The sequence below is a fragment of the Sminthopsis crassicaudata genome, chromosome 4 (assembly GCF_048593235.1).
Source record: "Sminthopsis crassicaudata isolate SCR6 chromosome 4, ASM4859323v1, whole genome shotgun sequence".
Taxonomy (NCBI): domain Eukaryota; kingdom Metazoa; phylum Chordata; class Mammalia; order Dasyuromorphia; family Dasyuridae; genus Sminthopsis; species Sminthopsis crassicaudata.
The window spans coordinates 300,592,286-300,608,502 of NC_133620.1; the positions used below are offsets into that span (position 1 = coordinate 300,592,286).

The window sequence follows — 16,217 nt, forward strand, 5'->3', positions numbered from 1 at the left end:
CATATGGCCAATGAACAAATTTGTTTTGCTTTACTATATATGATTTTATTTGTTATTTTTTTCTTTTTTAGGGAAATGACACAAAAGGAAGAAAAAATAAATTTTTGTTCATTGCATTAAAAAAATAATAATTAGCCTATATAAGATAAGCAATACTTGGAGCACAAAGCTGGTTCAATTGATTTCAGATACTCTTCAAAAAGCATCTCCTTACTTTAATTCAGGTATAGATAACTGAGGATGTGATTCCTGGCTTGAGCTGAGACTTGAGCTTCCTTTCATGTTGTCACCACTCCCTGAAAAGAGAAAGAGGAAGGAAAAAGAATTGTTATTGGGGGATTACTATGATAATCAGATATAAATTAGAGAACACAATTTACCTAGAACAGGAAAAAGGAGAATAGATAAAAATAAAGAAAAATTGAAGTTAAAACATTCACCTTCAAAACCAGTAGGATCCAATAGAAAATAAAGAGGAGAAAAGGAGAGTCTGTAAATGGGACATGTGTCTTACATAGAGACCTGTGCAATATGAACATCTGAAGGGGAAAAAAGAAGCATTTTTCTCAAGTTTCATTACATTAAAATTTATACTATTTTATTTAAATTTTTGTTGACTTTAAGATCTGTTATTCAAGTTCTGAGCTATTCCCAGGTCATTTTGTTGGCCAATTAAAAGCCTAGGCAAATGCTTTCTGGTAGGATAAGAAATGAATATTCATTATAGACATTTAAAAATAAATAAGGCCAGGCCTAAGCAAAATTATGAAATCTTTACCACTACCCCAACCCTAGTTTCTCAAGATAGGACCCTATTTATGAAGACATCTCAGGCAAAAAGAGGACTTCTTTCTCTGATGTATCCTTAGTCTTCAATGAGCTCATACCAGCTCTTCTGTCTGTCCTTTGATTGTCATTTCCCCAGTCTGTAGTGATAATATTTCTATTTGTGTGTAATTCAGAGAATTTCATCTTGTCTTGCCATCATTCTTCTGGCTCCAATGTTCTTCTATTTTATAAACTTACCTCTCATCAATCATAAAGAAAAGAATCTGCTATAATTTATTTTTGAAGTAAAACTTGTGTATAAAGGTCTTACCTCTTATAATTTATACTTTTAATGATTTATCTCTGTAGAATACAAAGCTTTTTTTGTTAAAAAATATTTTTGGCATTTGTGAGTAGATAGGAAAATGTTTTGAAGGACATAGTAATATTCATAGTGCCCCTGAAATTTGGTTGCATAAACTCAGCCACAAAAGAATTTTCCCTTCTAAGAAACTTAAGAATGAGAGGATAGCAGCAAGAGGGAAAAGATAGGAGTCCTACCTATCTCTCTATCACTCTGTGATCCAGTCAACAATCCAATCTCCAAAGAGAAAGTAGGACATTTGTCCTCTGCATGTAACTGGGACTCTGTCTCGATACTCCCTGTTGGTATCCTCATGCCAGTAATCTGTGGCATTGATAAGATAAGTAACTTCTCCTGTTTTGTAACTGCTTGGTCAGGGGATTGTTCTTTCTTGCTGTTATTTGTTTCTTCTGTGGTATTCTGGGCTATCCTGGACAGAAACAAAGGAGACATATTTAAAGAAGTTCTCTAAATTGTAAAGTGTGAATTATATGTTTTGCTCCCTAAATACTTCTAATTATTATAAAATCTAGTTATCCACTAGAATTGTTTCAGAAATCATCAGAGATAGAATAGAATAGGTTAAGAAATTCATTCAATAGATGTCCATCAATTGGAGAATGGTTCGGTAAATGATGGTATATGAAGGTTATGGAATATTATTGCTCTGTAAGAAATGACTAAAAGGAGGAATACAGAGAGGGTTGGAGAGACTTACACCAACTGATGCTGAGTGAAACGGGCAGAACCAGAAGATCGCTGTACACTTCAACAACAATGCTGTATAAAGACGTATTCTGATGGAAGTGGATATCTTCAACATAAAGAAGATCCAACTCACTTCCAGTTGATCAGTGATGGACAGAAACAACTACACCCAGAGAAGGAATACTGGGAATTGAATGTAAACTGTTTAGCACTACTGTCTATCTACCCAGGTTACTTATACCTCTGGAATCTAATATTTAAACATGCAACAAGAAAATTGGATTTACACACATATATTGTATCTAGGTTATATTGTAACACATGTAAAATGTATGGGATTGCCTGTCATCTAGGGGAGGGAGTAGAGGGAGGGAGGGGAAAATTTGGAAAAATGAATACAAGGGATAATGTTATTAAAAAATTACTCATGCATATATACTGTCAAAAAATTTTATAATTACAAAATTAACTTTAAAAATGGAAAAAACCTCATATATACAAATACATTTATATAAATATATAGTGATCTAATAAATTGTGCCATAAGAAATGATAAGGATGCTTTCAGAAAAACCTAGGAAGATTTATATAAATTGATTAAAAAGTTAGGTAAGCAGAACCAAGAGAATATTGCACATAATAATTATAATGTTGTATGATGATCAATATGAATAATTATAAAATGATCTAAGACAATTCTGAAGGACTTATGATGAAAAATGCTATTCATCTCCAGAGAAAGATGGAATCTGAATCAAGATTAAATACACTTTTTCTAAGAAAGAAAGAAAGAAAGAAAGAAAGAAAGAAAGAAAGAAAGAAAGAAAGAAAGAAAGAAAGAAAGAAAGAAAGAAAGAAAGAAAGAAAGAAAGAAAGAAAGAAAGAAAGAAAGAAAGAAAGAAAGAAAGAAAGAAAGAAAGAAAGAAAGAAAGAAAAAAAGAAAGAAAGAAAGAAAGAAAGAAAGAAAGAAAGAAAGGAAGGAAGGAAGGAAGGAAGGAAGGAAGGAAGGAAGGAAGGAAGAGAGAGAGAGAGAGAGAGAGAGAGAGAGAGAGAGAGAGAGAGAGAGAGAGAGAGAGAGAGAGAGAGAGAGAGAGAGAGAGAAAGAAAGGAAGGAAGGAAGGAAGGAAGGAAGGAAGGAAGGAAGGAAGGAAGGAAGGAAGGAAGGAAGGAAGGAAGGAAGGAAGGAAGGAAGGAAGGAAGGAAGGAAGGAAGGAAGGAAGTGTAGCGAGCTGTCGTCTCTAGAAGCTGCCGGATCACTCTCTGGGAAGAGATCTGCTGTGTCTTCTACTCAAATCTCTCCGACAGATTCTTCTTCCTGTAACGAACCGTTGTCTCCAGGCAGTTGCTGTTAACTCTTGTCCAGAGAAGTGACTTCCCTTCCTGCAGGGAGCCCCGTCAAGCCTGATGCAATGCAGAGTCTTCTTCTATCTCTGGGAGTCCTCTCTTTTATTCTCCCAGAGAATGGGCGTGGGATAATGCAAGGGCTTCTGGGAAGAACCACCTCAGCCAATGAGCCTGCTCCTTCCATCAAGTCAACCTGAGTTCTCACCTTGTAATTGTCCAACCTGAATTCTCACCTTGTCACTATCCAGACAACTCGAGTTCTCACTTAGTAATCCTAACAAGGAAGGTAGGAAGGAAGGAAGGAAGGAAGGAAGGAAGGAAGGAAGGAAGGAAGGAAGGAAGGAAGGAAGGAAGGAAGGAAGGAAGGAAGGAAGGAAGGAAGGAAGGAAGGAAGGAAGGAAGGAAGGAAGGAAGGAAGGAAGGAAGAAAGGAAGAAAAGAAGAAAGGAAGGAAGGAAGAAAGAAAGAAAGGAAGGAAGGAAGAAAGAAAGAAAGGAAGAAGAAGGAAGAAAGAAAGAAAGGAAGAAGAAAGAAGAAAGAAAGAAAGAAAGAAAGAAAGAAAGAAAGAAAGAAAGAAAGAAAGAAAGAAAGAAAGAAAGAAAGAAAGAAAGAAAGAAAGAAAGAAAGAAAGAAAGAAAGAAAGAAAGAAAGAAAGAAAGGAAGAAAGAAAGGAAGGAAGAAAGGAAGAAAGGAAGGAAGGAAGGAAGGAAGGAAGGAAGGAAGGAAGGAAGGAAGGAAGGAAGGAAGGAAGGAAGGAAGGAAGGAAGGAAGAAAAGAAGAAAGGAAGGAAGAAAAGAAGAAAGAAGGAAGAAAGAAAGAAAGAAGAAGAAAGAAAGAAAGAAAGAAAGAAAGAAAGAAAGAAAGAAAGAAAGAAAGAAAAGAAAGAAAGAAAGAAAGAAAGAAAGAAAGAAAGAAAGAAAGAAAGAAAGAAAGAAAGAAAGAAAGAAAGAAGAAAGAAAGAAAGAAAGAAAGAAAGAAAGAAAGAAAGAAAGAAAGAAAAATTCAAAATGGACATAACCATGATTCAGTGGCCTGAGAATTTACCTGATTTAAAGCTCATTGAAAATCTTTGGAAGCAGAGTCAAGTTGGCTGAGTGAAAGGAAGCCTTTTTGCCTAGCTCATTTAACATATTTCCTCTGGGAAAAAATCTAGAAAACTGTTAGAACAAATTCTGAGCAGGGAAGACTAGAAAAACTCATAATGAGTCTTGTTGCTAACTTAGAGTCAGTAAGGGAGGTAGAAAAAGATAAGGGTTCTGGGGCAGGTTAGGAGTGGGTGAGACAATAGTAATAGCAGGAAGCTTTTAAGTAACCTAGGGCAGAAAGGAAGTCAAAACAGTGCACTAGGATAGAAAGCACAGAGACGGAAAGAGATCCTAGGGAATCCCTGTCATCAGTTGCCCATTATCCAATTCCAAATCACAGATTCAGGGTGAAGAAAAACGTAGTAATTGAGCATGGATCTAGTATGGACTGAACAAGAAAAAATTTCTGGAAACAAAACTGTATGGCTTTAAGCCCAGAGACAGAGCAGTAACTCAGTCTTTGCCTTTAGTCCAGAATAAAATTCTACAGTGGAAATAATCAGAGTAAGAGATCTATATCAAAGTAGAGCCAGCAGTTCAGTCCCTCTGAGTGTGAAAAATCTCTAATGAGTTAATAATAACCAAGTCTACTAGACTATTAAAATTTAATCACACACAGACCAAAATCTGCGTCAGAAACTTGCAGAATTCAGACCAGGAAAGCAATGCAAGACCTTTCCCTAGATCACACTAATTTGGAAGTGCTGAAAACATGAAGGCCCCAGATTGAGATGTAAAAGCATCAAAACGATGCAAAAGGACAGCCAGCTCAAGGCAGACATTTCTTCATTCCCCAATAAGTGTACAGAGCCCAGTACTCACATAAGTTCCAAATTCAAGAAGTAGGCTAGAAAAATGAATAAACAAAAAAAAGAACGCAATCATAAAGAGCTACTATGTTGGCAGGGCAGCTCAAAACCTAAACCCAGGAGAAGATAAGAACTTGAAAATATGTGTAAGTCAAGCCTCAAAGATACTACAGACTAAATATAAGATCAGCAGGAATTCCTAGAGAAGTTCAGAAAGTTTTTTTTTTTAAAAGAGCAAAAAAAAAATTATTTTAAAACTAAAGAGTAATAAAGAAAAAATGGGGAAAAGTGAAAAATATGAAAGAAAGTTGTGAAAAACTAACAGCTTAGTAAAAGAGATAAAAAACTTTTCTAAAAATAGCTCCTTAAAAATTAGAATTGACCAGAAGATCACTGTATACTTCAACAACAATACTGTATGAGGATGTATTCTGATGGAAGTGGAAATCTTCAACATAAAGAAGATCCAACTCACTTCCAGTTGATCAATGATGGACAGAGGTAGCTACACCCAGAGAAGAAACACTGGGAGGGGAATGAAAATTGTTAGCACTAATATCTGTCTGCCCAGGTTGCATGTACCTTCGGATTCTAATGTTTATTGTGCAACAAGAAAATGATATTCACACACATGTATTGTACTTAGACTATATTGTAACACATGTAAAATGTATGGTATTGCCTGTCGTCGGGGGGGAGGGAATAAGGGAGGGGGGGGTAATTTGGAAAAATGAATACAAGGGATAATATTATAAAATATATATATATAATAAAAAAAAATTAAAAAAAAAAATTAGAATTGCCTAAATGGAAGTTATTGACTCTTTAAGATATCAATAAATAATAAAAAGTAAAAAGACTAAAAAAATAGAAGCCTGGAAAACAGATAAAGATAATTTAAGAAAAAGTGGATTATCTAAAAGTCATGAAGCAAACAACAAAAAAAAAAGAGTCTAAATGAAATATTTCAAGAAATCTTTTTTAAAAAATCTTTTTAAAATGGAACCATAGGAAATGTAGAAATTGAAAGACTCCACTGATGACTCCTGAAAGAAGCTCCTAAATGAACACCCCCAGGAATATTATAAGCAAAATTTAGAACTTCCCAGTCAAAGAAAAAAATATTGCAAGCATCCAGAACTAAAGAAGTCAAGTACTACAAAGCCTTAGTAAGACTAATATAAAAATTTGATTTAGTTGAAAAAAAGGCAGGGGAAGTAATCCTGATCTCAGACAAATAAAAAGCTAAATTGACCCAATTAAAGAGATAGAGAAATTATATTTTGCTAAAAGGTATCATCATTATCAAATATATATGCAACCAAATACATAGTATATAAGTTCTTAAAGAAAAGTTAATTGAGTTGTAGGAGAAAATATTAAAACTATAATAGCTCAATTTATTATTAAGGGCATCTCTATTTCTTTCAGACCTCAATAAATCTAACTATAAAAATTAACAAGAAGTTAAAGAGATGAATAGAATTTTAGGAAAATTCGGTGACACACTTCTGGAGAATAATAACTGGGAATCAAAAGAAATATATCTATGCACAGCAGTATATGACACCTTCACATGACTTTGTATTAGAGCATTAACAACACAAACAAAAGCAAAAATAATAAATTTATCTTTTTCAGATCACAATACAATAAAATTATATTTAATAAAGGACCTTTAAAGCACCAATTAAAAGATATTTGGAAACTTAAGAACTTAGTCCTGAAGAATATGTGAGCAAAAAAAGAAATCTTAGAAATAATCAGTACATTCATTAAAGACAATTACAATAATGAGACAATATACCAAAAATTGTTGGTTTAGCCAAATTAGTACTTTGGGGGGAAAAATCTATCACTAAAAGTTTACCTCAATAAAAGAGAAAAAGAGCAGATTAACTAGTTTGGAATGTAATTTTAAAAAAACCATAAAAACAACAAATTAAAAACTCAAATCCCAAAATAAAAATCTTAAAATCAAAGATTAACAAAATTGAAAGTAAAAAAAAAAAAAAAAGAACTAATGAATAAAACTAGGAGCTTTTTTAAAAAATACAATAAAATGGATAAGCCATCAGATAATTTTATTAAAAAAAAGACCAATAACATAAAAAATGAAAAGAGTCCATTCATAATTGATGAAAATGAAATAAAATCAATCATTAGAAACTATTTTGTTTAATTATGTTCCAATAAAACTGATACTCTAAATGAAATGAATGAATACGTATAGGGCTATTTAAGTTCTTTTGATCTGAGTAATAAATATTTTTATGTTAGTAAGCCATAAATGAATTCCTAAAGGAAAAAATATCCAGGATTGGATTGATTTACAAAAGATTCAACATACTTTTAAAGAAATAATTAATTAGAATACTAGTTGAAAAATAAACTTGTTGAAAAAATAAGTCTACTACTGGGCTTATATCCCAAAGAAATACTAAAGGGAAAGGGACCTGTATGTGCAAAAATGTTTGTGGCAGCCCTTCTTGTAGTGGCCAGGAACTAGAAAATGAATGGATGCCCATCAATTGGAGAATGGTTGGGTAAATTATGGTATATTAATATTATGGAATATTATTGCTCTGTAAGAAATGACCAGCAGGATGAATACAGAGAGGCTTGGAGAGACTTATATGAACTGATGCTGAGTGAAATGAGCAGAACCAGGAGATCATTATACACTTCAACAACAATACTGTATGAGGATGTATTCTGATGGCAGTGGATATCTTCAACAAAAAGAAGATCTAACTCACTTCCAGTTGATCAATGATGGACAGAATCAGCTACACCTAGAGAAGGAACACTGGGAAATAAGTGTAAACTGTTTGCACTATTGTCTTTCTTCCCAGGTTACTTTTACCTTCTGAATCCAATTCTTCCTGTGCAACAAGAAATTCGGTTCTGTTATTGTATCAATGATATACTATAACACATTTAACATGTATGGGATTGCCTGTCATCTGGGGAGGGGGTAGAGGGAAGGAGGGGAAAATTCAGAACAGAAGTGAGTACAAGGAGATAATGTTGTAAAAAAAATTACCTATGCATATGTACTGTCAAAAATTATAATCATAAAATTAATAAAAATTAAAAATAAATAAAAAATAAAATAAAGAAGCCTTACCAAATTTATTCTATGATAGTAATATGGTCTTGACCTCTAAACCACAGAGTCAAAACAAAGAAAAAACTACAAATTTTCCTAATGAATTTGATGTAACAAAATTAAATAAAATACTAGAAAAAAGAATATTATGTGTTATTATACATCACAAAGATCACACACTATGATCAGGATAGATTTATACCAGCCAGTGTTTTAATAGACCAGAAAAACTTTTTACAAAATCCAATACTCATTTTAAAAAAATTTATATTAATGAGTATCCATTTTTTCTTTGTTTCCTTGTAGATTATTCTTTTGTTTTCTGCTGCATACTTTTTTTACTTTATTCTGTTTTCCCCCTTTCATCCCTCTCCCCTACTTCCCCCCCAAGCAGGCTATAGTTAAGTACAGATATATGTTATATGCATAGATATATACATACACACACATACACATACATTCAAACACATCCACAGACCCACTCACATATACATATATCTATATGCATATACAAAAAGCAACATGCATACATGTTAACATACCCTCAGAAACACACACATATATATGTATATATACACACACATTTACCCATATGTAAATATTCATCTAAAACATTAGTAGGGCTGACATATAATATAGATTATAGTCTCAAGAGAAATTTGATTGAATCTAAGTTTTTTCATATTTTTTTCCTATCCCTGATAAGTCTTCTGCTTTAATTCTGCTCCTTAATTTGCCTTGCTATTACTTAACCTCCCCTCATCCATGAATCCCTCTTTTGTCTTCTTCCCTCACCCTTTGCTTCTACATTCTCCCTTCCCCCCCACCTTATCTCTTTATAGATTTTGGAGGGAATAAATCCTTCACAGTATATGTGTAATGTTGCTTTATAGATTTTGGAGGTTATAAATCCTTCACAGTATATGTGTAATGTTATCTTATATTTTCTCTTCTTGATTTGTTCTCCAGATCTGTTGTTTTTCTTATGTTTCATATTCTGTTCTTATTATTGCATGCTTTATATTTTGTTTTGTTATTTCTTGGTCTCTTATAGTTTTATTGTCTTCCCCTCGCCTAATATTTTCAAAGAGTTATTTTTGTCTGTATTTCCCTTTCTAGTTGGTTAATTTTTTTTTCATAATAATCTTGTCTATTATCACCATTATTATACATGATACTAGAAATGTTAGCTATAAAACAAGAAAAAATAACTTTAAAGAATTAATGCAAGCAAAAAGGAAACAAAACTAGTATTTTTATAGATTCAACCAAAAAAATTGAAATAATTAACAACTTTGGCAAAATTATAGGACATAATTCCACCTCCAGTATTTCTGTATATTACCAATAAAACACAGAAAGAGGAAATAGAAACATTTTATTTAAAATATCTATGGATAATATAGAATGCTTGGAAATCTAACTGCCAGGACATACAAAATTACAAAATATACTTCATAGAAACAAGGTCTAGATCAATATCTCATACCACCTACCAAGATAAGCTTCAAATAGATAACATGAAAAACAAATTAGTGGAGCACAGAAAAAAATTACTTGTCATATTTTTGGACTGGGGAAAAGTTTATGATCAATTTATTTAATTTAATCAGAATTAGATTGTGTATGTGTATGTATGTGTACATGTATTTCTCAAGAAAGTTTGGTGGGCAATCTAGGATATTATGGTTTTTTGTTACATCTTTACTCTGACTACTCTGTGCCTTTGTGTAGAAAGAATTTCTATTCCTTATTCTGAATTCATTGTTTATCTTTCCTTTCTGTTTATTCTAGATACATTCCTTGATTTGTATTCCTTATATATATACTTAATCTTTTACTATCTATAATCTTCACGGGGTTAACATTTTTGAGGTTCTTCCAAACACTGTTATTGCTAGGCCTTTGACCCACCTGACCTGACCTTACCCATGATCACCTTTTTTTGTTTTCTGTTCTCTTTTATTACCTTTCCTTTGTTCATTCTTCTTTGTTCTTTATTCATAGATGCCTGAATTATCTTACTAGATCTGGAAGCTATATTTTCTTTTGCTGTTGTCTTCCCTGTTGATTTATCTGCTTATATTCATGGTTTTTAGGTTTTCTTCTATCTTAGATATTTGATAATATCAATCTTTTCTCTCTATTTCTCTTTACTGCTCATTTTCTCTCCTCTCTAATGACAGTTTCTCTGGTGTTGGATCTCAAAATTGTCTCAGTTCCCTCCCTTTCTAGCAATTCATAGGTCACAATTTAGGTTTTTGTCTCAGGTAAAATCTGAAGACAGAGAACTGATCCTAGTTGGGTACCAGGCTCTTTTGGAATTCCAGAGTGGCCAGATCTCTATACCCCTAATTATCTCAGCCCTAATGGTCAGGAAGGGGGGTTGCAACCAGGAGGATTGAGGAAGAACAATTCAAGGAATTGAGGCAAAACAATTCAGGGAAACTGAAGCAGGACAATTTAGGGAAACTGAGGCAGGACACTAAAAGTAAACTGTGAACAGCTCTTGAGTAGATGACCATTTTCCAAATGAAAGCTCTCCCGACTCTGGCAAGAATCGAATGTATGACTGGACGAGATCCATACTTCACACACCCCTGACTCTGTGATCATCATAGGACAACCTATTTCCCTTTTTTCCCCTGAGGCAATTGGGGTTAAATGACTTAACCAGGGTCACACACCTAGGAAGTGTTAAGTGTCTGAGGCCAGATTTGAACTCAGGTTCCCCTGACTTCAGGGCTGTTGCTCTCTCCACTTCGCCATCAAGCTGCCCCTCCTTTTTTTCTTTATAGACATAAACAATGGAGATATTTTTTATCTCCTTTGGGATAATCTTCTCTTGCCATATAATCTGTAAGATTTCAGTAAATTTTTATATGAACAGTAGACCCGCTTTCTTGTAGACTTCTATTGGAATGGAATCAGCACCAGGAACTTTGTCACAGGAGCTTAATAACTTCAGTTAGAAATTCAGCCAGAGAGGGGATGATTCCAACTGAGTTATATGGTCAATAGCTTCAGCATTGGATGATGATGGTCTGTTGAGAATATGATTGAAGTATTCAGCCCATCTCTCCAAGATCATGTCCTTATCAGTATGACTCCATCAGAACTGAGTCATTGAGATGGTGAACTAAAGTTCTGTGGCCCATAAATAGTGTTCAGGGTATCATAGAAGCACTTTGTAGTGTTAATATCCATGCAAAACAGAATTTCATTTGTCATCTTACTTAGCCAGAAATCCTGCATTTTTCTAAGTTTTACTGGCACTCTACTTTTTAAAAAAATTAATTATAGATTTATTTACCAGATATATGCATGGGTAATTTTATAGCATTGACAGTGGGTCAATTTGACTCCAGATGTCCTATCTCAGATACCTAATTGGCATCTTCTATCTCTAAGTTCCAGATTTTTTGTTTCAAGTAGAATTTATGATTCTCACCCCCCCACCTTGTCAGAACCAGATTGATGGTCTGTCCCTGGATATTCCCGCTCTCAGTGTTCTGACTCTGCACCTGCCTTTGTCTACCCTGATCACTTAGAGCCACATATATAAAAATCACTGGAAGCTCACATTCGATGCTGAATCCTTTAAGACATCAGCCCTGGGACCAAAATGGATCCCCTCTCAGAAATCCAAATAAAATATTAAAAACTCTCTAATATCTTGCCTCAGTTTCTCTGACATTGCAGAGCAAGTGTAACTTCAGAAAGGATTGAGAAGCAGTCAACATGGTATCTGCTGCCTGACAATTTCAGGAGAAATTCCAGAAGCAGAATAAAGTTTGTACATTACATTTGTCAACCTAAGACAACCTAAGACTGTCAGTCATGAGGACTTCTAGAAGATGATAATATTTGGTTACCCAGAGAAATTCATCAATATTGTATGCTTGTTTCATGTGTGGCATGTTTGCACAAGTTCTGGATGATGAACAAATGCTCTTGTACTTTTCCAGTGGCAATGGAGTAAAGCAGAGTTGTGTACTTGTCCTGAAGTACATGAATTAATTGAGCAATTCCCTAATTGATACTTCTTACTTTGTTACAACAATTAGATTCCCAGGACCAAGAGAACATACAAAGATGGCAATATTGTGAAATTAAGCAATTTTTAAAGTCTTGAGGATTTTAATTAATTAAATGACTAGTGATAACCCCAGTGTGGTGATGATGAAGCATGTTACACACTTCTTTGAAAAAGAAGTGATAGTCTCAAGGTATTTTTTTCTGTGTGGATTTGTTTCATTTACAGACATTTACAAGACTAATATGATCAAGAAAGAGCCTCTCTCTCAACATATACATAGGGATGCTGATATTAAAATATATTAAAAGGTAGAAGAAAATAGGTGGAGACAGAAATAAGGGAACTTAGAGACAGGTCTAAGAGAAAAAAGAGGCAAATGATTAAATCTCAAATGTTACAAAAGAGACATGAATTGAGGATTAAAAGAAAAGAAAGAAAGTACAAATCTGGTTTGGAAAAAAATAAGGGCAAGAGAATTATAATAGAGAGGAAATATGTAATTTCACTTGAGAAGATCACACATGTCAAGAAAAATGACTTATTATTGAAAAGTCAACAGAGTGATCTTTTTGCATCCTGTCCTTATAGGCTATAAAATCATAGAACCCTTGGGGTGAGAGGATTTAGAAAAATCTAAATTTTCTCATGATGACATGGCATCAGATGGTAACTATGTCAACATCTAAGGAAAGGAGGAAACTAGAGCTTGAGAAATTCTTGCTCAGCCATCACAGCTGGATGACAGTATTGATTAGAAAAAGTTATAATAATGCTTTCCCAAACTTTATGGCAAGCATTAGGCAGGGTAGACATTTTGTAAGTCATGTCCTAGACTTGCTTTTCCTAACAATGGCTCATTAAATGAAAATTTACATTTATTTCTATCCAATTCATTTGGCTAATGTGACAGGACTCTAGTCTCTTGACACGTAGGAAACATTGGGCAAACTGACAACTAGATATAGATATCTCTCTATATATACATACATATGTATATATGTATGTGTGTGTATATTTATATATACTTTATTTTCTAGTTTCAAACTCTTTACTCTTTGTCCTCAGCATTTCAATCAATAATCCCAAGAGAAAAAGAAACTGGGAATATAAAGTATAAATAATTACCCCTTGTTTCCATGTTCCATTCTTGAAAATCCCTGGTGATCTGCCTGTTATCCAATCACACAGTGTGTGAAAAAGAAAAACCAGTTTGGACCACTTCCTCACAGAAAGGACACAGGCACAAAAACTTTCAGGGATGGGCCCTAGACCCTGTTATGGTGTCACGATGATGTCACCTCAAGTTTTTGTAACCAAGGAGACTGGCTATTTGTGCTTTTTGGGTCATCACTAGAGACCCCAGGGACCTGTGACAATTAAAAACAAATCTATTACACTGTAGAAATGGAGAATCTAGAAGTTAGAAAGGAACTTAAAGGACTTCTTTATACAAATCCTTTTTTGTTGAACAAAATTTTATAATATCTCCTTCTAAAACATCTTCTACAAAGGGTTAAACTTCATGCTGCAGCCCTTTCTATTTTTTGACCTGAAAAATGTACCCATAAAGTGAAAATAGCTATAGAGAAAACAGGGTATTGATTCTTATCCTATATTGCCCCTTCTAACAAAAATGAAATACAGGTAGCAAAGTCATAAATAGGGTAAGCCAATTAAGGATTTGCTCCATGGCAATGATGTCTGGCAGGTAAATTCTGATCTTCCCCAACACAGTTATCTTCCACTGCTATCCCTGAATTCCACTGACAGCTTACATATTCTAATCACCCTTGCTTTCTTGTCCAACTTCGATTTGCTACTCCAATACCTATCTTCACCCAATACCCCATCCTAGATACATTTTCTGGATCACCATCTTTTCCAAAATGAAAGCCATAGAAGACTGTCCTCTCTCTCACTTATTTCATTTACCTAACTATGATGAAAGAAGACAATTACAAATAAGTTTGTATTTATATACAGCTTTAAATTTTGCAAAGTAGTTTCCAAATATTTTATCCTCACAACCTCATTAGGTACTATAATTATCCTCATTTACAAATAAGGAAATTCAAATAATCGGTCAATAATCACTTATTAACTTCCTAGGCACTGTGCTAAGTATTTTACACATATCATCTAATTTGATATTTACAATAACTCTGAGAAATAAATACTATTCTTATCTCATTTTTACAATGGAGAAAACTGAGGCTAAAGTTAAGTTACTTGCCCAATGTCATATAGTTAGTCAGTTTCTGAGGCTAGATTTGAACTTAGGTTTTTATGATTCCAGGCTCAGTGTTTAGTATTTACTGCACTACAAAGCTGTCACCATGCTTGAAAATTCTGTCAGCTGCTTTTGACACAATATTGTACAGTTTCAATGATATGCCACAACTATTTAAGGGGCCATGTAAAGTAAATGAAGATTAATTGTTAGATAGCCCACTCCTAAAGTGTAACTTATTTTTCATTTTCTAAAAAAAAAAAAAAAAAATCCTATTTCCCATCTAGTTCACTCTTCAAAGTTTCCTAACTGATTTCTTGGGAGGAACTAACACTTTTAAATTTACCACGTCCTCTTCCTTTCACAACTATACTTTTTTCCACTTTTCCCATGAAAGTTATTGTTGGTAATATGGGGTACCTTACTTACTGCTCATCATTTGCCTCTCCATTGCCTTTTAGGTTATCTGTAATTTTGGTTCTTTGAAGATTGAAATTTTCTATGATTTGAAGCATAGAAGAATATTGTTCTTAAGATAGATTTTGGATTTTTATAACAGAAATACAAAATTCTACATGATTTTCAATGACTTTCATCATGATTTCCTTCTAGTCAAGTCTAAGCCCAGCTCATTGTCCTTCTATAATACCTGTCCAAGGTCTATGTGTTGATGTACTAACTTGATGGGTTGCTCATTTAACTGTACATTGTTGACTAAAAAAAAAAAATAAAAATAAAAATAAAATGGTCATTCATTTGGTCTTTCCTGTGTGGACAGAATAATCTCCTTTAAAAGATTATAAAATATGCTGAGGAGGCTGTGTAGTTTTCAGCCAATGCCAAATACAAACAGGAACATCTGGAAGACATCTTTGTCTATAGGGAATCCCTTTTCTGTCTGGAAACTGAGCAGGACATTCAATATGGCAATAGCAAACCACCTTGGCAAGCATATATCTCCCCATTTTATGCCTCACTTGACATAGATTATCAGATGATCAATGAACAAAGTATTATCTATGTTTTTAATATGTGAATTGGAAATACTTTGTTGGAAAAGAGCCTTAAGACTATATTTTGCTGTACCTGACTCATATACTTTTTATGGTTTCTTAAAAAGGAACATAGTTTAATTTTGCATTTTCTATACAGTTTATGAACATAGTTTAATTTTGCATTTTCTATACAGTTTATGATTGTGAAAATGTGTTTAAAACTCTTGTAAAATCTTGCCTGTTTGCTTATCTTTTTGTTAAGGATATGCTCAATAATTGCATAAATAATACTCACTAAAATTTTATAGAGATGAGAAAGTAGGCTCATGGATGACTTTATGTTATATACTTGATGGGATGGTGGTGGTCATAGTATTGTCTGAGATTTTTTTTTTTAATCAATAGTATCTTTGCTTCTTGCAGGTATCTTGAAAATATCTTCCATATCTTCAAAGTTGTGTCATCACCATCAGATTTCCTCTATATGTACATGGTCTAGTTCCTGTTTTCATTTTCTTAAATTGCAAGAAACATGAATACACTTTTTACTCAGGCTGTCATTATAAAAAATAAGTGTGAATTATATAGTTATTATATACAAATACATACATGTATACCATTCTAGTGAGTACAAGTTATATTTTAAGCTTATCTTGGCTTATAGTTCTGATTATTAGAGTTTGAGTATTTTAAAATATTATTAATAGTTTATATTTCCTCCCTAATTTACCTATTTGTATCCTTTGACTATTGAGTGCATATTA

General features: G+C 33.4%; 1 protein-coding gene across 2 annotated transcripts in view; it reads right to left on the reverse strand.

Annotated features, from left to right (window-relative positions):
* Nucleotides 1–13,464, reverse strand: part of LOC141566828 (uncharacterized) — a 98,238-nt gene extending 84,774 nt beyond the window's left edge. The window contains exons 1-3 of one of the 2 annotated variants that reach the window (XM_074311934.1): nucleotides 13,354–13,464; nucleotides 1,330–1,562; nucleotides 215–296 (exon numbers count right to left, since the gene is read on the reverse strand). In XM_074311934.1, coding sequence (XP_074168035.1) covers nucleotides 215–296; nucleotides 1,330–1,562; nucleotides 13,354–13,373 — 335 coding nt within the window. In that variant the 5' untranslated portion in view covers nucleotides 13,374–13,464. The remainder of the gene's footprint in view (nucleotides 1–214; nucleotides 297–1,329; nucleotides 1,563–13,353) is intronic. The other variant, XM_074311935.1, reaches the window with a different exon arrangement.
* Nucleotides 13,465–16,217: the final 2,753 nt, after the last annotated feature.